The sequence below is a fragment of the Dipodomys spectabilis genome, unplaced genomic scaffold (genome assembly GCF_019054845.1).
Source record: "Dipodomys spectabilis isolate Male_0828 unplaced genomic scaffold, ASM1905484v1 ptg000024l, whole genome shotgun sequence".
NCBI lineage: Eukaryota > Metazoa > Chordata > Mammalia > Rodentia > Heteromyidae > Dipodomys > Dipodomys spectabilis.
Window position 1 is genome coordinate 26,611,698 of NW_024870701.1, and position 22,430 is coordinate 26,634,127.

The 22,430-nt window shown below is 44.4% G+C and overlaps 1 protein-coding gene across 1 annotated transcript in view; it reads right to left on the reverse strand.

Annotated features, from left to right (window-relative positions):
• Myo5b (myosin VB) overlaps positions 1-22,430 on the reverse strand; it is a 295,029-nt gene that overhangs the window by 113,878 nt on the left and 158,721 nt on the right. Inside the window, exons 5-9 of the mRNA XM_042675118.1 lie at positions 17,371-17,527; positions 10,015-10,158; positions 8,258-8,339; positions 4,677-4,784; positions 1,947-2,056 (exon numbers count right to left, since the gene is read on the reverse strand). Coding sequence (XP_042531052.1) covers positions 1,947-2,056; positions 4,677-4,784; positions 8,258-8,339; positions 10,015-10,158; positions 17,371-17,527 — 601 coding nt within the window. The remainder of the gene's footprint in view (positions 1-1,946; positions 2,057-4,676; positions 4,785-8,257; positions 8,340-10,014; positions 10,159-17,370; positions 17,528-22,430) is intronic.

Consider the following 22,430-nt stretch of genomic DNA (forward strand, 5'->3'; position numbering starts at 1 on the left):
TCTTGTTTGTACCACCACTGAAGTCTACAGGGCCTCAATCAATCATCCAGCTGTCGCTCATAGAGGCCTACAAAGACCTGGACAATGTGCAGGTGACATAATGGTCTCATAGTCTGGAAGTGGGGGAAGAAAAGTGGAAAAAGGCAAATAATCCCACAGTGAATGCAAGTAACTCTGCTAAACACCAGGGAGGGGAGGCCCCACGGTGCTGTAAGAATTCACTATAGGGGCCGGGTGGAGCTCAGTGGTAGAGTACAGACATAGCATATTCAAGTTCCCACATCCCAAACACACCACAAGCCAGACTCCATGACAGGGAGATGTGCGTGAAGAGAAAAGCATTGGAGAGGAGAGGGGTACTGAGTGAGCTGGGGGCCAGGCTAGAAGAGTATTGGTCATCTTTCTTGCATTGCACCAGCCTACAGCAAGTGTTAGTCTATGTAAATGTTCCTATCCTCCTCTATCCCCAATATTGGATAGAATATAACTTCCCTAAGGATACAGAGAACATTTTTCTGGCTATGTGTGCACAGGAAAGGCTCAGATTCTCTCTTGCTAGGGAAATAAACCTCATAGGCAAAATTCCTTGGCCTTACTCAGACAAGGAAGGGTTTGGCTTGAACTAGGAGCTCATCCACGATCTGGCCAGGCTAGAGGTCCTCAGTAAAACCTGCTTGACCTCATAGCATCACTGCTGCCAGACTATGTACCATGTGTCCCTCTCTCCTCACAGTGGGTGCACAGAGGCACATGAACATAAGATGTCAGAAACTGGCCAGGAGCACCTAACTACCATCTCCAACATCCTGTCCTTCCCCCCATGCCCAGGTGAAGGTATGGAGCTCTCACCAGACTGCAAGGTCTGTGCGGAGGATGGCAGCAGGCCTGCCAAGAACATTCTCCCTTCACTGGACCCAAGAACATTCTTCCTTCACAGGGGGAAAAAGTATGGGCTGAGGGAAAATGGATGATGAGTGCTGCCTAATCCCAGCTAGACTTCCAGTCTCTTTCTCCCTAAGGGGAGGGCTGGCTTAAACTTCTGCTAACTCCCAAACCCTCACCAACAGTAGGAAGTTAATCGTGTCCACTCAGATGAAAAAAGAATCAACTTGTGAACGCCCACATTTCTTATTTTGTGGTATTGTCTTTTGTCTTTTTCCACCTCTGTAGGAAACAAGAATTCATCTCCCTTTGGGTCTTCCCAGGACTTAGTCATAAATGTGCGCAGAACAGGTAGATCCAGGTACAGGCTCATCCATTCGAAGTCAGCATGCCAGATTTAGCCTAGGCCAACAGCACTAAATTTTTGAAAGGACAAAACAACTCTGTCCACCTCTCTGCACTGGGACTTATTCCAGCATCTGCCCATCTGCCACAAATCAGCTGCTACACTGGGCACCGGAAAATAACCTCTATCATAAGTCTTTATAGAGCACTTTATAGGCCATAGGAGTTTGACACAGATGTCTCACTTAATATTCTATCTCAGATTGGGGGCAGCTTGGTAAGTGTTATCAATGTGATCACCTGTCTTGACCACAAGCTCCTTTGAAGCAATCACCAAGAATGACGTCCAATACTGCTTCATCTCTTCGCTACAGAAACCTCAGTTGAGCTCAAATAGTGCTCAATGGATTGATGACAAGTTGTGGGCTTCCGTGTACCTCGGGGGCTTTGGGAAATCAACCCATCAAAAAGACTTTATTGAATAGCCACTAAATCCTATACCGTCCATGATAGCAATTTGATGGCAGCTGATTTGGAATGGATTGGTTCTTTAGAAAAAAAAATTATCAGCAAGTGAACAGGTGCCATTACTGTAAAGAATAAATAACTTAAATAACTTAGGGGTGCCCTCTAAGTGCAAAGGCACATTTCGGTTGTATCAGACTGCAGGCATTGAGTCAATGATGTACATTTTATCTCTGGCACTGGGTGCAACTTACTGATATGCTGCAGGACTCCCCATCCCGCTCGGCCTGAATCTCCACACTTCCAAGGTGTAAGATGGAAGCAATTATCTTAAAAATGCTTATCTGATGGGACTCTCGCACTCCTGGAAGGGGGGAAAAATGGAGAGAATGAATAACACTCAATATCCACGGCTTTGATAGAAAGGGCATTTCACTCTTATTAAGGACTTTAAAAAAAAAGTTTGATTTTTCTTTCTGAGCCAATGACTCCTAAAATGGTCCAGGCTGCAAACCAAGTAATTACCACTCACAGAAACAGCTCAGAGGGCAAAGGGGCTCTGAGGCCAAAAAGGAAATCTCCTCACTCTGATTGTCTGATTGTCATTCCAGATGGGGCACACTACCATTTAACTTCTCCAAGAGCACAGGGGAGGTAGCAGTCACCCAGACTCATTCTGGACTTCACTGCAGCCACTTTATGGATGTTTTTAGGAGTTTACTACGAATGGTTATTTATCTGTAGTCATTTTTTATCCCAACATGTAGTATCCTACAAACATCTATGACATGCATCCCCAGAGCCAACTGGGGAAGGGGAGAAGACCCCAGAAACTGAATGTTCCAGGGGCCAGCCAGTCCGCTGGCTCATGGCCAGTACCAACAGGGCAGTGGTTATTAGTGCCATTACATAGGTTCCCTTATGTGCGACAGACAGATACACCTACAAATACAATTGTCAAATCTGTTATAGCCTCATGTGAATTATCAAAGGCATGAACAATCTCTTAACATTAGAGTTAGCTTGAAGGTATTACCATTTCTTTTTAAATTCCAACCTTATGACAAAAGCTATAGAATGATATAATGTTCATTTAAGAAATGATACAAGTTATTCCATTTCCTTATCAGCTGACACTACTTATCTTTAAGGCAATAGTTTACTGGGGCTGAAAAAGGTGAGTAAACACCTTAAAAGGGAGGCCTAGGCATGTCATGCCAAGATTAAAAATTTCTCCTGATAAATCCAGGTACTAGAGGCTCACACCTCTAATCGTAGCTAATCAGAAGGCTGAGAATCAAGGTATGAAGCCAGCCTGGGGCATCAAAATCCATGAGACCCTTATCTCCAACTAACTACCTCCCAAAAAATCTGAAAGTGAGGCTGTGGTTCAAGTGGTAGAGTGCTAGCCTTGAGAAAATTTTAAAAAAAAAACCTCAGGGACAGAGCCCAAGCCCTGAGCTCAATCCCTAGGACTAGTGTACACATGTGTGGACATGCACAAACACACATACACGTGTACACAGAGAAATTCCTTATATAGACTATTTGGGAAGAGGAAAAGAACCAGTGGGAGTGGGGAGGAGGGACAAGTGGAGACAAAAAGTGGAGGTTAAATGTGATCAAATTATTGTATATACATATATGAAGATGCCATAGGAAAGGTCCATTCTGTACCTCTTGCTGAGTTCTAGGCTGACTTCTCATACTTTTGCATTTTCTTGACTACAGGTCCCAGGAATTGACACTTCAATTTATTTTCTTTTGTTTTTACCCACATATTAAAATTTGCATCACTTAATCATATGAGGGAGTTTCAGTGCTGACATGTTGAACTGAACATTTCAATTTCCAATTAAAAAAGGGTTACCACTGAGTACTGGTGGCTTATGCCTGTAATCCTAGCTACTCAGGAGGCTGAGATCTGAGGATTACAGTTTGAAGCCAGCCCAGGCAGGAAAGTCTGTGAGATTATTTATTTCCAATTAACCAGCAAAAAGCCAGAAGTGGGCCTGTGGCTAGCCTTCAGCAAAACCAAAACCAAAAGTAAGTCAGGGACAGTGCTCGGACCCTAAATTCAAGCTCCAGGATCAGCACTAAAAATAAAAAAAAAGAAAAGAAAAAAGGAGAAAGGGTTACTTTCTATCTTGCTACCTGGAGTCTCTTCTCCCCAAAATGAGCAGGGAAGAAGTCCAATTTCCTCCAGCTTTACCATCCCTGCCTGTCCCTGAAGGGCAGAGAGAAATTCTTGTTTTCAGGATTTCACTGCTAAGCTTTAAAGGGAAACAGCTATCACTTAGCACTATGTATGTGTGATAGAGCTACCAGACTCATGGACTGCTTCCTGATCAGAGTCCATGACCAGTACACAGGTGATCTGGCCCCAGTGGAGGCTTTTTTTTGTGCAGGCACACTGCTTCAGAACCCAAACTATAGCACAAAAAGACATAACTATTTGGATTTTTAAATTTTTTAATGGATTAAAAAGGGATACTTTCCAGTGCCTGCAAAAATACTCTCAAAATCCTCTATTATTTTTATGCCTGTGCCAGGGCTTGAAGTTAGGACCTCCTACTCTCACTTGGATTTTTTTGCTTAAGGCTGGTGCTCTACCACTTGGACCACAGCTCCACTTCCAGCTTATTGGTGGTTAGTTGGAGCTGAGTCTCATGGGCTTTCCTGACTGGAGTGGCTTTAAATTGTGATCCTCAGATCTAAACCTCCTGAGTAGCTAAGATTACAGGCATGAGCCACCAGCACCTCACCTCAAAATTTTATCTAAAAGAAGTCTAACTAATCTCCAAATTTTAAGCTTTGGTGCTTGAAAGTTAGGATGGATCAGTGTTAAGACAACATTCACCAAGGGCAAGAGGGCTTTGCTCCATTAGCTCATGAAGGCTGGCAGGTTAAGAGCACATCACCCTGCTTCCTCCCCTCGATGGGATCAGCCCCTGGCCTGTTTCTCCCACTAGGAGGCCACTTACCAAGGAGTGTGAAGGCTTGTCTAGTCTTCTCAAAGTCCTCTGCATCATCTACACCCTCAATCCATGTGTCTCCTCCTTGTGACGTATAGAAAAAGTCCTCTGCACGTGCTGGGAATAGCAAGGGAAAAAAGGCGTAAGACAGTGGAAAGCTTCTACCTTGTCATCCACAGTCATGACCCTGGAGAACTTCTACAGCCTGACCATGTATCCCAGATACATTTTGGCCCTAGAGTATTTAAAACATTCTTTATGCACAATAGCAAATGGAGAGGAAACTGAACAATGAAAAAGAAAACCATATTACAATGACTCAATGTGCTGCTGTACATATGGGGGAAACCACATTACTAAAAAAGATCAATTGGTCACAGATAGTTCAGTTTAATAGGATCCACTCCAGATTTGTTTTTGAAGAGAATCTGGCATTCCCAAGTACAATGTATGCTTAGAGGAATCGACCTCTGTGACTTCAGATAATCGGCATCTGACCACCTCTGCTTCTGGCTTTTTTTGGTAGTTAATTGGAGATTAAGACTTTCTTGCCCAGGCTAGCTTCCAACCACAGTCCTCAGATCTCAGCCTCCTGAGTGGCATAAGCCACTGATATCCATCTCAGAAGTGAATTTTTATGAAAAATAAAATCACATCAGATCTTTGCTGAAGATAGCACATCTAATACATTTATAGCTAACTACTCTGCAAGTTTGAGAATTGAGCAATATAACAATTTAAAGCCTTGATAAAAGCAAATTTTCTCATTTACACTCATTTTTAGGACATTTCAGCTGACAGCTTTTATGGTGACACCTGTAGTTGACTGACTGTATTTGCTCCCACTCTTTGGATAAGAAAACTGAGGAACATGTGGCTGCAAGGCTCAACAGGGGCTAGTCAAGCCTGGGAGCCAACTACTGGATGCTCCTATTGTAGACATGATCATTTATCTTTGCCATTAACAAAACCTAACTCATCAAGCATTGGCCAAGCACATCAACATCACCCTGATGTCTGAGGAGGACACTGGGTTTCCATAAGAGGGAAGGCATATTCAGTATCTTTTACACTGTCAACATTCTGGGTCCTACTAACTGCTCTAAGCCTATTCTCATTTCACAAATTCAGGCTCAGCTGGATCACTTGTTCAGACCGAGGCTTAGCATGCAGGGGCCACTTGGATCAGCAGTAGTATTCCCATTAATCCCATTCAGATCAATGTAGTCATCTCCTTAAGATGACAGAATCTACTTCAGGCCTGCAACTTGTTAGTACCACACAGCAGACCCTTGTAATAGGAATTAAGCAAATGGCACAAAGTCAGTTCTCCTCCACCCACCCAGTCTGCCTGCAAGTCAGTCTTTCAGGCCTGTGAAGCCAGTACTTCACAGTACTTCACCTGGCAGATACTGGGCCAGGCAGTAAACAGTCCACAGAGGAGGCACAAATCAATGATATGAGTGCTAGACCATCAAGGTCAAAATCACAGGCTTGTAACCAGGGGAGGCTGTACTCTAAGCTGTCCAAGGCAAGAGATGGTTTATTAAACTGATCAGCATACCTACAGAGAGAGAGGGAGTAGAGGGAGGACATAGAGGGAGGGAGGGAGGGAAGGAGAGGAAGAGGAAGAGAGAGAGAATGTGTACAGGGAGGGTATAAAGGGAAGGAGGGAGAGAGAGACGGAGGGGGGGAGAGTGAGAGGAGAGAGAAACATTTCTTAATCACTAGAAGGATGTATTTAAGGGGAAAAGGGCTCCTTGTACCTGTGTGGGTTTTACCCATAATGTGTTTGCTTATAAATTCATTGGACTTGGAAAAGAAGAAGGATGTGAGGCAGCTGTAAAGAATCACTTGGAGCCGCTGCCTAGTCCTTCATTAATTTGACTTTTTCAGCTCCTTGACCAGGGTTATCAGTGGAACCAAACACCAAGCCTCAGGGCTCAAAGCCGAACTATGCAGAGCACAAGAGCCTCTTCATTTTACTCTGAGATGCTAAGATGTAAGAAATTGATCAAACTGGGTAGTTTTAAAGAATTCCAGTTGGGAGCCCAAGTAATCTGCACCTTTCTCAGACACAGGATAAGGAAAAGCAATCTGAACCTCAATATAACTTATTTAAGTGGAGACAAACTAGGATTTCTTTTCTATTTAAGTGTGGGACAAAGTGGTCAAAAAATAGCCTAGTAAGCTGGGCGCCAATGGCTCATGCCTATAATCTTAGCTATTCAGGAGGCTGAGATCTGAGGATCATGGTTTGAAGCCAACTGGGGCAGAAAAGTCCCTATTAGACTCTTATCTTCAATTAATCACAGAAAAAAAACTGAAAGTGGTGCTGTGGCTCAAGTGGTAGAGCGCTAGCCTTGAGCAAAAAGAACCCAGGGACAGCGCCCAGGCCCAGAGTTCAAGCCCCAGCAATGGCAGGTAGATCTTGACACTATTTGGTCATTCTTTATAAAATTGACCTTTTTTTGGGGGTCCCATTTCCTGCACATTAAACTTGAAAAGATCCACTGGGCCCAGGCCCTACTCTGGGAAGACAAGAGGAGGATGGCAGTGGTCCATAATGTGGCTATCTGGGCACATGTGACTAAGAGCCAGAGTTAGAGCCATGAGGCACCAGATCAGGACAATTCTCAAACAAGGGGCACCTGCTCTCCCAAGCAGACGACATGCAGTCCTTGTCCTCCAGGAGGTTATGATGACCCAAGGAGACTGTGGCTCACAAGCCACTGGAGAACAGGACACACAGTCACAGTGGATGTCCTCCACAGTGAGTATGCCTGCCCCGCGTGCCTTCCGGTCTGCCTGGCAGGCCAAGCGAAGGCAGGACTCACAGGTGTTTTGTTCAATCCTGTATCTCCAGCAACCAAAACTAACTGACATTCATAATCTAAAATTTCTAGATTCTCATGGCCAGCACATATTTTTCTTATGATGTCTAAAGTAGAAAACAACCTTTTTTTCTTTCTTTCCTTCCTTTCCTTCTTTCTTTCTTTTTTCTTTTTTTGAGTACTAGGGTTTGAACTTGGGGTCTTATGCTTGTTAGGTAAGCACTATTACTTAAGTGACACTATCAGCCCTTTCTGCTTGGCTATTTTTCAAATGGGATGTTCTATTTATGCCTGGGCTCTCCTGGACGGTCCTATTTATGCCTTCTACGTAGCTGGGATGAGCGGCACTCATTATCATGCTCAGCTTTTTTATTGGCTGAGATGGGGTCTCATAAACTTTTACCCAGACTGGCATGGCACCAGGATCCTCCCAATCTCAGCCTCCCTAATAGCTAAGATTATAGGCATGAGCTACTGCACCCAGCTGAAAACAACGACATGAAATGAAGGCAAATCCTATGCAAAACATGCTTCCACCTCTTCCACTTATTCCCTCACCTATGTATTACAACAGGGGGCCTGGGTACAGTCAACACTATTTTATTACGTGGGCAGTGAAGATCAGCCAGGTCTAAGGGTCAAGGTTAGACCTGAAACAAGAACTTACAATAGAGAGCTATGAGTAACACTAGCCACAATGGCATCTCCTCCCCTCTCTCGCCCACCTCAGAGGACAGCAGGAACCTATTAACTTACTTAGTGCCAGCTCTTTAAATTCTGGGAGACTGGCAACCGCACAGAGCTGGTAAAAGATGTGGTAGTTCCTCTCATCATCCGCCTGGAGGAGGAAAAAGTGAAGCAGTTTAGGGCAGTGACTCTCCCAACTCCCATCATCCTCTCTGTTCCCAAGTGCTACGTGGTAGGAGCTGCTTCCAGACCCTCTTTCAGGTTTTCTTCCACATCCTCCCCTATCACTTGCCACTGACTGACTTCCTGTTCCCTCTTATGGGGCCTAATACCCTGAGGAGGTTTACTTCCTGATTTATGCAAAAGCATGCACTTCTTTTTCTCCTATATCGAGCACCACTGCTATTCCAGGAATGATGGGAAGTCAGTCACTGCACGAGCACTTATTCAGCCAAGCTCTTGAACACTGCTTTGCGAAATATCATTCCCCTGCTCCAAACTCCTTTTCTCCTCTGGAGGCTTGGAGCTAAGTCAAAGCTGCCCTGGCCCATCCTGTCAGGCTGGGCAGTCGGGAACATCTACCACTGAGAGGAATCCAGCAGACACTCAAGGCCAGAGTGGCCCTACACTGACCCAGAGAGCTGAAGGCAGAGGAAGGCTCAGGAGTGAGTGCCATGAGCAGCATGTCGCAGTCATCCATAGCTGCTCTCTACACTGAGGTGAGGGAGGTGGGCTGGTCAACCCAACGCATGAGCCACGAAGTTGGACAACAAAATGAAGAGTGGAGATAGCTAAAAAATAAATCTTCCACCTTTGCTAAGCATGAGCATGGAGCCATCACCAGAGAACCAACGGCAGAGGCTCTGAGGGCAGCAGAAACATGAGAACCAGGAAGCCACCGTGCCCAGAGTCAGTGGGGCCGGCAACTCAAGCTTGTCACCTCAGTTCAGGGTCTGAGGACAGTGGTGGAATGGGGGTGTGGCACTGACCACCATCCAAAGCAAGTGAAGAAGGAAAAGGGGCACAAACAGGCAGAGCTCAGATGGACAGGAGGCCATGGAAGGAGAGAAAGAGCAAGACTCAAGTCAAGGAAGAGACTCAGTTTACTTGAAAAGGAAACTACATAGAAGGCTAAGTATATACATGTACGTATCTACTCACGTATTCAAATAACATTATGTGAAAACTGAGTCCACAGACTCTGACATTACCCAATCACAAGACTATAAAATCTACAAGGACAAGGACTGCCTTATTCTTTGCTGCTACACAATAAGCCTTCAATATGTGTTACTGATTGGATCAAAAAACAACATTGTATCTGGTACAGTGGTTCATGCTTCTAATCCCAGCTACGTGGGAAGTAGAGATCAGGAAGATTATGAATCAAGGCCAGCCCCGGAGTGGGGAAATTAGTTAAGACTCCCATCTCAATAAGTTGTGTGTGGTGGCATGTATCTGTGGTCCTAGCTAAAGGAGACCACAAATAGGAGGATCATGGTCTAGGCTTAGCCCTAGGTAGAAAAAAAAAAAAGAAAAAAGGCTGAAAAGAGGTGGAGGTATGGCTCTTGTGGCTGAGTATCCTAACAAGTGCTAGGCCCTGAGTTCAAACCTCAGTTACCACAAAGAATAAAATGAAAAAAAAATATTGTACAAAACATTTTTGTACCCTACTACCTTTTTCATTTTGATGAATACTTATGATGAAAGAAAACCTGAGAACAAGAACATGCAAATTCCAGGCTTAAAAGACAGACTGCTGCTGCCAGGGCATGGAGAGGGAAGGGGGTAAAGCATGGTTATTCATTCTGAGGCCAAGCACTCACCTGGAAGACCACCCTGGACTTCTCCAGCAGGTAGGTTCTCATGTTGGCTCCGATGATGTGGTACCTTTTGTCGAAGCCAATCTGAATGTACTTCCCAAAGCGACTGCTGTTGTCATTGCGGGTGGTTTTGGCATTCCCGATGGCCTGGACAGAACCATAACAGAAAGGAGAACAAAAGTGATGGCTTTTGAATTTCACGGCGGTAGAACTCTGGCAGCCTCTGCCCCCTCTCTCCCTTGCTGAACATCTCTACTATCATGATGACAAAGGGCGGTTAGAAGTTCTGTTTTCTTACTTAAAACAAAAACATTTCATTTTCCAGTCTCTTTCACTTCTAAGGAAGGCCAGTGGGAGTAATGAGTTGATTAATCACTCCGCAAAGGAGCCAAACCAGCTAGGAAGTACACCCATTGTCTCTTCTCTTTTTCTCCTTTATTTTCTGCCTAGAATGCACATGTAATGGCTACCGCCATAGCAGTTATATTGGGACCATGAAGGAAAGGCCTAGAGAAGCAGAGAACTAAGCTCTAAAACCTTTAAGTAGTGGCATTGCCCAGTTCAGAAAGTTCTGAACTTTCTGTGAAGAACCAACCTTTCTGTGTTTAACCAACTGTGAAGAGATCTACAATTACACAGTCAAGTGTTATTCCCAGCTGATAAATGGAACTTCTTAGAAATAGACCACAAGTACACACACATACACACACATATACACACACATACACACACACACACACACACACACACACACACACACACACACACACACACACACACTCTCCTTATTACAAATCGGGAAGCTGTCACCCTTTTGGTATCACTTGCTGTATAAGGATATAATTCAAAACACTGCCGCACCTTTATAAATGGCTGGTCTCATATGAATATTCAGTTCTATACTACTAAAATGTTGGTAATAAATCCCTTAATATTTTAATCCCTTTTACATATTTACATTTTGAGATGGTTCAAACACTTGAAAAATGACCAGCTATAACTTTTCAGTAGTCTATGAAATCGGAATACAAAGAACTTGAAAGAGAAGTCAAATTCCCAGTCTACTCTGGCCCAACAGAGTCCAAGCCACAGAGCTGCTAGTATCTGCTGACACCCAAGCCAGCATCTGTAACTAACCATCTATAGCTAAAGTTCAGCCAGCATCTATAGCTAACAAGCTAGTAGCCTAGCTGAGGGCTCATCACTATTGCTTCAGAAAACTGACCTCTAATACTCATGAAAACATCCAGTTAAGTCTCCGCAAACAAAACCTTGGAGAGAGACCTGGGGTCATGTGATCTGTTCATGTAAGTCTAGGCCTCACTGTGCACTAGGGAAGTAGTTCAGTTCAGTACTGGCCCGCTATCCTCTACCTACCCACTGGCCACACCCCAATACAGCCAATATGAATGTCCAAAATGGTAGAACAACTTCCCACTTCTCTCTGTCATACTACCATGGCCTTCGCCCATTTCACCATCATCTCTGTTCTAGACAAGTTCCATAGAAGACTGGTCTCCCTCTTGTCTCTCATTTCTAAGTCTCCACTTGATTGCCTAGGGATTCTTGTAAAATGTGAACCCAATCATATTTCCTGTGTAAAATGGTTCAGTGTCTTCCATTACCCTTTGAGCTAGTTGTAAATCCTCAGCACAGCTTATGTGCCTGGCAGGATCTGGGCCAGCCTTGCTTCTCATCATTCTTGCCCTTGGTCCTTGGCTTCTAACAACCTTGGACACCTTTTTCTTTCTCAAAAGCCTTATACGCTCTCTGGTCCACCCAAGTTTCACATATGCAGTTCCTTCTGCCAGGAACACTTCCCACGGCTCCTGGAAACTGAACAGCAATTCTTCCTTCAAGTCTCAACCTTAAGTGAGGCAGGTCTGACCACACCCCCTCACTTATACCCAGACAAAAGGAGCTCTTCTTGCTCTCCTAGACCCTACATACTCTTATCCCTGCCCCTTGTGCCATATGCAATTGGCTATCTTATGTCCAGGAAAGCAGGAATCTATAATTTCTTCCACAGGGCTGCTCCAGCACCATTCCCATTCCCATCACAGACTGGGATTTGTCAATAGATTGTTGCAGTGATCCAGGTCTGTCTGGATGATGATAAGGCAGGTTGCATTCCCTAAAATGTTAGTAGAAGTTAGCAGTTCCCAGATCCCCAGCATTAGCTAGAAGTTGGACTTGGCTATTATTTAGTTCCAACAAGAACTCAATGAGATAGCTATTATTACCCTTCATCACACTTAGGAGGAAAATATAGACTCAGGAAGATCAAGTAATGTGCCTAGGGTTACATGGCTGAAAGTGGCCATGCCAAAACCTAAATTCAGATACAACTGGGTCAGAAGTGGGTGCTCAGTCTCTGAGGACTCATAGTCACCTATACTTTGCCATCTATCTCCAAGTTCACCACCCACACCACACACACACCCACACCAGACAGGGTGCTGCTATAGACATGGCCAACTTCTACAGCTCAAATGGCCAAGTTGAATCAAAGGTAAAGACAGAAATACCAATTCTCACTTTTACTTCTCAGGAAAGAGGATGAGAAAGCTTCTCAGAAAATGCTGGGAAAGCAACTCATTACCCTGAAACTTGCATATAAAGAATCAAACCATGTGCCTTAACATTCCTGTGTAACCTGCATTTCGGGGCCACTCTGCCACGTGAGGTAAATTTAGAACCTCTTCTATCACACATTCCTGATGCCAAGGAGTTCTGCCAAAGCATAAGAGGCGAAGCAACCATGGACTACATTCTCTGAAGGCACGAGCAAAATAAAGCTCTCTTCCCTTAAAAGAAAACAAAGCACAAAGAACATTTGAGTTCTCCTAATATGCTAGACACTGGGGTAAGATCTGGTGAATTAAAAAATAAAGAATTACACTAAAAAAAAAAAAAGGTAACAAAGCAGCATCTCAGAGGAACTCGATGATTGGCAAGGAGATATTTTCTTCATAGATTGATTCCACCTAATGCAGAAGGAATAATAGTAAGAATATCACCACAGCAAACCTCTGATGAGTTAATAGGTTGAGGCATAGCAGCGGATGGATGCCAACAACATAAAAAGGACAGACAGATATTCTGTGCCTCTTGATGAAGCCCACAGGATTGCCTAGAGAAGATTCTTATAAAAACCAAACCATCTAAACAAGCATCTAAAATTTTACTACCCTTGTACAGGAAAGGGACAAAGGGACATGTTGATCTTTGTGAGGATGCAACCAGCACAAGCCAGCTTCTGGAAAGTTCTAAGGACTGTCTAGCGTCAATGAATTAAGTTTAAAATTCCAAAGAAAAAGATTTCAAATGTCTTGATTTGTAAGAAGGCAATAAAATCCTTTACCACATTCTTTATTATTTAGACATAATATATATTATATATATATGAACAACAATGTATTGGTATAGTTTCAACATGATTGGATGACTGGGTTGTACAATAATAAAAAAGTAGATATTGTGGAGTATGGAAATAGAGAAGGGAGCAATTAGCCATACCTGGCAGAAAGGGAAAGCTGAAGTGACTCTTAGGATAGAATTGTAGCAATGGGGAAGGAAAAGGGATAAACTTATGAATATAGGGTGGACAAAGGGGTTAGTGGGTATCCCAGAGCTCAGGCAAGTGTGAAGTAGACAGAGTGTATGCAGGAGGGCAGAGTCTTGTTTGGATGGGTTAATAGTTATAGGATTTCTTATTTATCATTCATTTTTTTCCTTTTTTTAATTGTGAAAATACTTCACAGAGGAGTTACAATTACATGGGCAAGATAATGAGTACATTTCTTATCAAGCATTGTAGCCTGCTCCTTTGTTTCCCCTTCCCATCCCTTCCCATCTCCCCCCTCCAACTCCCCCCCCCCCCCACCACCAAAGTTGTAAAGTTCATTTTCAACATAATCTCATTGTTGCAATGGGTCCACCTGTATCCCTATTTAAACGGTTTGTTTTTCCCCTTCCCCTCCACAAATTATACCAACATCAAATACAGTGAAAGCAGGGGTTTTACCGTGGGGGAGGGACATACAAAGCAACAAAGAAATTATCTTATAAATGTGTTAGAAACAATCGCATGAAAGAAAAAAAAACATTTGAATACATATCTTAGGGTTCATTTCCCTAACATCAACTTATCTGACCTTTTCTGCTTGACTCAGACATATACTAGTTATTGCAAATAAGGGAAACCATGGGACCTATGTTTCTTTGGGCCTGGCTTACTTCACTTAATATAATTTTTTCCAAGCCTTTCCATTTCCTAACAAATGGGGTAATGTCATTCTTTCTGATGAAGGCATAGAATTCCATTGTGTATATATACCACATTTTCTTGATCCATTCATTTAAGTAGTACTGGGGCTTGAACTCAGGGCTCTCCACTTTCACTTGGCTTTTTCACTCTGGCACTCTACCACTTGAGCCATACCAACACTTCCAGCTTCTTGCTGGTTAATTGGGGATAAAAGTCTCAAGGCCTTTCCTGCTGAGTCTAGCTTTGAACAGAGCCCCTCAGATCTCAGCCTCCTGTGTAGCTAGGATTGCTGGTGTCACCCATCAGCACCTAGCTTATTATCTTAAACAACATGAAATTACTTTTCTAGTCTTTGTTCCTATCATTTTACTCACAAGATCCCTGTCCCTTCTCTTTCTCTCAGTGGGTGGGGCTCTCTTTGGCTCTTGGGTTTTCAGCCTGCAGATTTCTTTAACCCCAAGCAGATATGTGGTTCTTTGGCTTGGACTTGGGTTCTGTCCCTGGTCCTACAGTCTCTTGATTAGCTATGTTCCTTTAATCAGTAGAGACTTGTGAACAAATCATGCCTGGGATGCTGACAAGTGCTTAAACAGAATAGGGTCAGAGCGCACTGGCACTGACAATAAATCATTCTAATCTGCCCCAGCCAATCCCAGCCTATCTTCCAGTTGCCTTAATTTCAACAGCTGCCACTTAGCACAGCCTGCTGGGAATTCCACCTCTTTAGACCACCCTCAGTCTCCCCAGGTGGTGCCTGCCATTGCTGGACTGTTGTGGAAGCAAGGAGCCGATGACATAACTGTAACTGATTGCTCATGGAGAGGTGCCACCCTTCCTGGGGACAGGGGCACAGTAATCAGTAATCAGCGCTCCCTTATTAAGCTCTGAGGAGGGACAAGCTGACAGGACTTCCCAAAACAAGGGCCCAGCTAAATTCTGAAAGCCGGAAAAATTGGATTTTACTCTAGCAGTACAAAAGTTTCTCAATCTCTATTTGGCAGCTACTCCAGGTTTCTCCTGGCTACAAGTCTTCCTCCTCCTCGGCTTCTCTCAAAGCTAACACCACCCAGAGGCTCAAGAACTAAAAAAGAAAAAGGGGTGGGGGGTAGGAAATACAGCAAAACGGAATGATTACCAGCAGGCAGTAGTGTTATGGACAATTCTTTTTCTTTCACATTTTCCAGTGATCCTATTCTCTCTTTCTTTCTCTCTTTCTCTCCTTCTTTCCTTCTCTTCTCTCTCTTTCTCCCTCTCCATCTCCCTCTTCCTCTCTCTCTCTCCCCCTTTCCCCCCTCTCTCTTTCTGTGTGTGCTGGGGCTTGAACTGAAGTCCTCACTCTCTTGCTTAAGTTTTTTACTCGAGGCTGGCAGTCTAGTACATGATCTGCAGGTTTACTTCTGGCTTCTTGCTTTATGGTCTTCTAAGTGACAGGATAGCAGCTGTTGGAAAGAATTTAACAAAAGCTAGTCTCTTTCCAGACCTTCTGAGCCAGACTTCAGGTGTAAGGTCCAGCAACACTTACTCATCTTCCAGTGTCAGGACCATTTTTAATAATTGCTACTTTTCTCATTTTGTTTATATGTTTGGCAAAAATGATTTTAATTGTATCAACTATTTTGCAATTCCTATAAGAACGGGTACTGAAACTTGCTTTTGTTTAATTCTTGGTTATCTCATCCAGCAGTCCATAAAAGTCCTCCAGATAATACAACTCTGAGGCAGGAGATTTTGCTTAGATAAGCAATGATTTTTTTTTTTTAAACTGAGGAATTGAATTTATAAATTGAATCCTGCACTTTTGTTTTTTGTCCATTGTGGAACTCTGGGCCTGGGCACTGTCCCTCAGCTCAAGGCAAGCATTCTACCACTTGAGCCACAGTGCCACTTCCAGTTTTCTGGTGGTTAATTGGAGATAAGAGTCTCATGGACTCTCCTGCCCAGGATGGCTTTGAACCGTGATCCTCAGATCTCAGCCTCCTGAGTAGCTAGCATTATAGGCATGAATTACCAGTGCCTGGCTTTAATTGACTGCTGCATTTTGTAAGGAATAAGGAGACAGGGGACCAGGGAGGTACAATAAGTTCTTGCTTCAAACTAACCTTTCAGACCACCACAGTGACTTGTGTCTGAATTGGTGAGGGTGGGGAGCTCCTCAGGGAAATCACAAGCTATCTTGTGGAAGCTTGAAGTCTTGACTGTATTTTTTCTTACACAAAGTGGCTACCTAAGTCTGGCAGAAAGGCCTCTCCTAACCAGCATGGCACCTGGGCTGTAACAAACTGACCTGGCTTCAAAGGTGGGGCTTCAAAGTTGGCCCAGGGGCTGCAAGGCCTATGTGTGCTACTCTAGCAGAATTAAACTTTTAGAAAGAAAACCAAAGGAGAGAAATGACATTCTAACCCTAAAAACACAATTAGGCTATAGGAAGGCCCAAGTTTTAGGAGAAATCTCTGGCTTGCACTCATCACCTCAACTGCTCTGAGCCTGCCTAGCCCCAGGCTTCCCTTCAAGAGCCCCTGGCCAGTTCAGACAGGAGATAAAGACCTAGGCAGGTCCAGCCCTGCCACCATATCAGGTACTGATTCCTGAGGATCTGCAGCAGATGCTGTTCTTACACAGGTGTTGACTCTTCCTTGCTCCTCCTTCCAATTAAAGACAGAATGCCTGAATATTTTTGGAGGGAAGAAAACAATATGCTATCTAGACTTCCTTGTATCCTTCTCCTCCCCCTTGAACTTGCCTTCCTGATTCATTCAGTGGCCCCTTCAAGGCATCTGTCTGCTCTGGTGGTATGCTGAGGCACATAATGGTGGCAGGGGAGGGAGCAGCGGCTGAGATGGCCCAGGTAGGGAAGGGCAATCACCATGAAATACCATATAGAAAACATGAGACACTCCACCCAACACTGGGGACCAAAATGAACCACCCTGTCTCCGCCCCCTGCCAAATCTGTGTGTTTAGAGGCACCACCATCATTTCTTCCTCAGCAGTGGACCTGGGCTCTCCAAGGGCCCCAGGAATGCTTTGGGGACACTTCTGATCAGTCATGCCATCCCTCATGCCCAACAGACACGTAGGAGAGGCTTTACCTCCATGATGGGGCTCGATGCCAGGACCTTCTCTTCGATGTTGGTCTCGCTGGCTGAGCCACCGACGGTGGCAAAATAGCGCATGGCATACTTGGCAGACACTGTCTTCCCGGCTCCAGACTCCCCGCTGACGATGATGGACTGGTTCTTTTCATCTCTGGAAGGGAATGAGTGTGGTCATTCACCGACAGTGGAAAGGCTCTGCTGCCCTCCGGGGAACTCTGTCTAACAAGGGGCTGAACCTGATGAGGAGGTACCTCTCCTGCTTTCAAAGAGAAATGTGGAGCACTACTGTAAAAATAGTCTTCCTGAGCTCACAGGCCCACATCAGAGCTGACAGTGAGGGGAGAGAGCTGATCTGAGCAGGACTTACAAATGGCACACGACCTCCTTTACCACCCAGGGGAAGGGAGGCTTGGCCAGTGGGCCATGTTCCTGATCCTCTGGAGTGCAACGCCCTATACATTCCCTGACACACTTCCTGAGAAATTCCACATACACGCTTTCTGCAATATAATATCATCTTTGTTCTTCTAACTTGCCTAACCTGTGCGTCAGTATAAACTAAAATTTCTTCACAAGCAAGGGTCTTTCCTTCTCCTACATGGAGTCCAGCACCAGCAGTCATAGCTTTGAGCATTTCTGTTCACACAGACACATCACAAAGAACATATTATTAACCACCAGCCTGATCCTGCCTCTAGTTTCCACAAAAAGAGGACTAAATAGAAGAAACGAAGGTATCCTACATCAGATAAATACATTTCTATAGTTATCCTTTCAACACGAAGTAGGGGGCCAGGCATGGTGGTACATGCCTATAATCCCAGCTATATGGGAGGTGAAGAGAGTATCAGAGTTCGAGCCTGGGCAAAAGTGTGAAAGTGGGTGTGTGTGAAAAGTAACTAAAAAGTAAAAAGGGCAGGGCATGTGGTTCAAGTGGTAGAGTACTTACATGACAAGCATAAGGCTGTGAAGGAAAACGCTACAACTGCCAAACATAAATAAAATACAAAGTAGGAAGACAGAGAAGTAATGCAAAGAGCCAGCCATCAGATTTCCATCAGGACGTTCACAGCAAAGAGTAATGGCAAACATTTGGCCCACAGTCTGAAGAAATGAATTCTTGTCAGGGGTGGACCTGAGCATCCCCAAGCAGTTCCCTGACTCATCACCAAGGAGGGGCAGGCACTGCTTTCAAGGCCCGGGGATAGTAACAGTGCCTGGCACAGAGATGCACTTAATATATTCTGTTGGACTAGAAATAACCTACAGCTAGACAAAGCTAATCCTCTCCTTTTCTAGATCAGGTTTAACGCTCAGGACTTCTGGCTCTATCTCCTGTGGTTTCCTAGGCACAGAAGAACTGGGAAGCCATCAAGGTGGCTGCCCTATCTTGTGAGTTACTGACATGGGTAGGCTGTAGCTTATTGGCTTCAGTGAATGTGCACCAGCCTCTCTGCACATCTAGCCAACAGCCAAGAAGCCAGACAAGTCGGGTGATGAAAGAAGGAAAGCTGTACAATTTAAGATGAAAGAGCCCAGCTGTTAGGGGAGCACCGGGGGAGTCAAGTGTGGGGGATGGGAAGAAGAAACCTTCCGCAGGAGCTGTTCTTCAAGGTCAGCAAGGAGTTGAGTGATGTCAGCTCCCGAACCTGAAACTATGTGTATATTGGGGGGATGGGGAAGGGGAACCTGATTGATGAGTAGGCAATAACCATCAAAACCAATTTCTTAGGAAGTTAGGTAGACTCCCATCTAGTATTTGGGAGACAGAATTCCTGAGATCCGTAATCAGTGTGCCTGTTTCTTCTTTCCTTGCTCCTGTGAAATCTTTACACTGAAAGGTAGCCTCTAAACAAGCCTGTGAATTTTAATATCTCCCATGCTCCCTCATTTAAATTTTTCATAATGCATCAGCTTGACCCAGAAGACAATATCAGGTGTCATCTCTACTCTTAATTCTTTCACATATTCTCAAGTCCCTAGACACACAACTATCCTAGATGACGGAGCGCATAATAAGCTAGGCTTTACACCTTTGAAACAGACATGCATTTGGCCCTTGAGAGATCCTGTGTGTCTGTAACAAAAATGAGGACCTCAGCAGCTGCATCCGTAAGTTCTGGAATTCTGCCCAAGCTCTGTGCATTAAAGCTATACAAATGAGTAAATATAGGGTGTGACAGAGCCTTGATCCTCATTTGAGGATCACTTTGAAGGGGGTGGTCCACACTGCCCAGGGCTCTTGACCAGAATCCTGGGAAGCAATGAAGAACAGAGGTCAGGAGACAAGGAAGCAGATTGGTGAGGGGGAGTGTGAGTGCTGTCAAGTTCCATCACAACACAAGATACACAGGAAATTAGACTATAAGGAGCCTACAAGGTAGCATGTTACACTTGACAGAGACAAATAAGGCACACACTAGTAACCCTTGTCGCTTTTCCCTGTCAATATCAAAGTACAAACTGCTCTACAAGTCACCAGAGAATGACTGAAAAGTCCCTCGCTGTTCAGGAAAGAGGCTGACTCATACGAGAGATAGGCAAGCTTGCAGTACAAACAGGCTATTCTAAGGACAGGTAGTACCTATCTATCTGTCTATCTCTCTACCTACCTACCTGTGTCTCTCTATCTTTCTAGGAAAGGCTAGGTTATATAACAAGTGTCAAGAATCAAAAAGGAGGAGGATTCAAAGCAGTGAAACAACAGGAGTGAGGTGGTGAATACATGGCCAAGTTAGTTACAAATAGCCCCAAGTTCAACAATCTTTATACTAGAGGCTCTTTGAAGGAAGCAGCATGAGACAGGACCATGAGTTCTAGCTCTTGCCTAATTTGGTGGTTATTAGAGCTGCTATTGCTACATAAGCTGAAGCCTGACAAAGTTACCTCTTCGATCAACAAGTACCTCTACCGCTTCTGGGAGGTTACATGTAGTAAGGATGGTGCATAACAACATTCTTGACCATGTGCCATACAAATTAGCTTTCCTTCCAACTCTGGAGAATTGCAATCCAGAGTGCCAGGGGACTTGGACTTGAACCTCAATGGTAACACTCCATTAGCTACCTGACCTTACTTGACCTTCATATCATCCCAACATAGTCTCTTAGGACTTGGATCCCTGAAGCCCTCTCAGTGCCCTTCTGAGTGGTCAGCTTGAGAGTGGGGTCTCCAACTCATCCTAACACCCTTGCTGATTCAATTTCTAAAGCACAGCTCTAATTATATTTTTCCCCACTGAAGAAAGATAAATAGCTAAATAGTCACTCATAGTTTGCTTATCCAATTAAGTCCAAACTCCCTGGCTGAACATTTTAATCCCTCCACAGTGCATAATGTTGAGAGCAAACTAAACATTGGATCTGCCAAGTTCTGACTCCACCACAATAAGGCACTTAACCACATTATGGAGGAAATACCATAACGTATGTAGTGGTGGCTGCAAAGTTACACAAGAAGATCTCTACGTTTCTGGCAAAATGATGGTTTTATGCTTCCTCCACAGTGGAGTAGTTTCTGAAGGATGCACACTTACCTACCATTACATTTATAGTCCTGCTCTACCCTTCTACTGAAGTCCCACCCACGTCCAGTGCCAGGATTCTTTGTCCTGAGTCTCTCCAGTGGACATCCCAGAAGGCAATATTGATTCATCGCCCAGAGTCTCCTATCACTGGCTCTGTGCCAGTTTGTAACACCTCATGTGGCTGTCAGGCCCTGAATGATTGCTTTGCTTGCACTGTGGCTTTGGGTCACTTCCTATTTCAGACCCTTTGTCTTTTCATCTCTGAAGTAGAGGGTTGGGGTGTGGACTCTTCAAATGATCGTGTCTATCTTTGATATTCAATAAATAAATCCCATGACTAAATCATAACAAGAAATACAAATAAAAATACCTTTTTTTCCCCAGGGTCTGGGCACTGTCCCTGAGCTTTCAGACTCAGGGCTAGTACTCTATCACTTTGAGCCACAGCTCTACTTCTGGTTTTCTGGTGGTTAACTGAAGATAAGCGTCTTGCTGACTTTCCTGCCCAGGCTGGCTTCAAACTGCGATCCTCCCATCTCAGCCTCTAGCTAGGATTACAGGCGTAAGCACTAGTACCTAGTTTTAATGAACAACTTTTAACTTCCAAATTGTAAGTGTTGTGGAGGATATACTTATAAGTATGGATCCTACCCAATGTCCTTCAAAACTACAAGCAACATGTGGCCTTATCCATTCAGCCCAATCATAGAAATGACGTAGCTGGAAAGTTGGGTCATTCTGCTTTTCAATAAATCCTTTTCTCTTAGGTCCAGTGAGAATGCCTTTTATGGAAAGTAAATCATGTCCAGCTGTTATCCAAGTCTGAGCTGGCTTCAGGAAGTCAGGCACCAGAGCAAACAGGAAATGCCCTTCAAGATTTCTGTCTCAGACAAGAGCACAGGACTCCAAAGAAGGGAACTCAGTGTCATTCTTTGGCTTCCAGCAGAAACACTTGACAGCCACTGGGTGCACACAGGTGTGCACAGTACTCTTCAGCTCATACCAGGCCCCTTTCTTTGAAATCTAAGAGGTGAGTTAGTGCTCCTAAGCAACTCAACTCTGTTCCTCCTACATGTTTCCTACCAAACCCTTCAGTATTTGAAGTTTTATACTCAAGATCAGCCTCCCTGCCCACCGCCAGGTGATGGGGAGGGCTGGTAAGGAGGGTGCTGAAGGGGCTATCAAGGCATCTGAGGTTTCCATCCAAAGAACAGCACTGTGGGTCAGCCTAGGAGCCATTGCAGAAGCTCTGTTTTGAGAACCACTGCTGAAGTGTTGTCTTGTTCGGGCTTCCTGCAGAGAGCCATTTGTCACCTACGAGGGCCCAATCAGCAATACCTAACAGAAGCCAAAGGCAAACCCAGCTCAAGTCATCTCAGAACTAGGAGAGAAGCCTCAGGAAGGCTCCAGGTATCCCAGCTACAGACTGAGGTGGGGGGTCTGTGGCATCCACTTCGCCGTGCTCTGAGAATTCCATCAGTTCATGAAAACACAACTCACATAGCTGACAGCTCTCTGAAGACAGCCA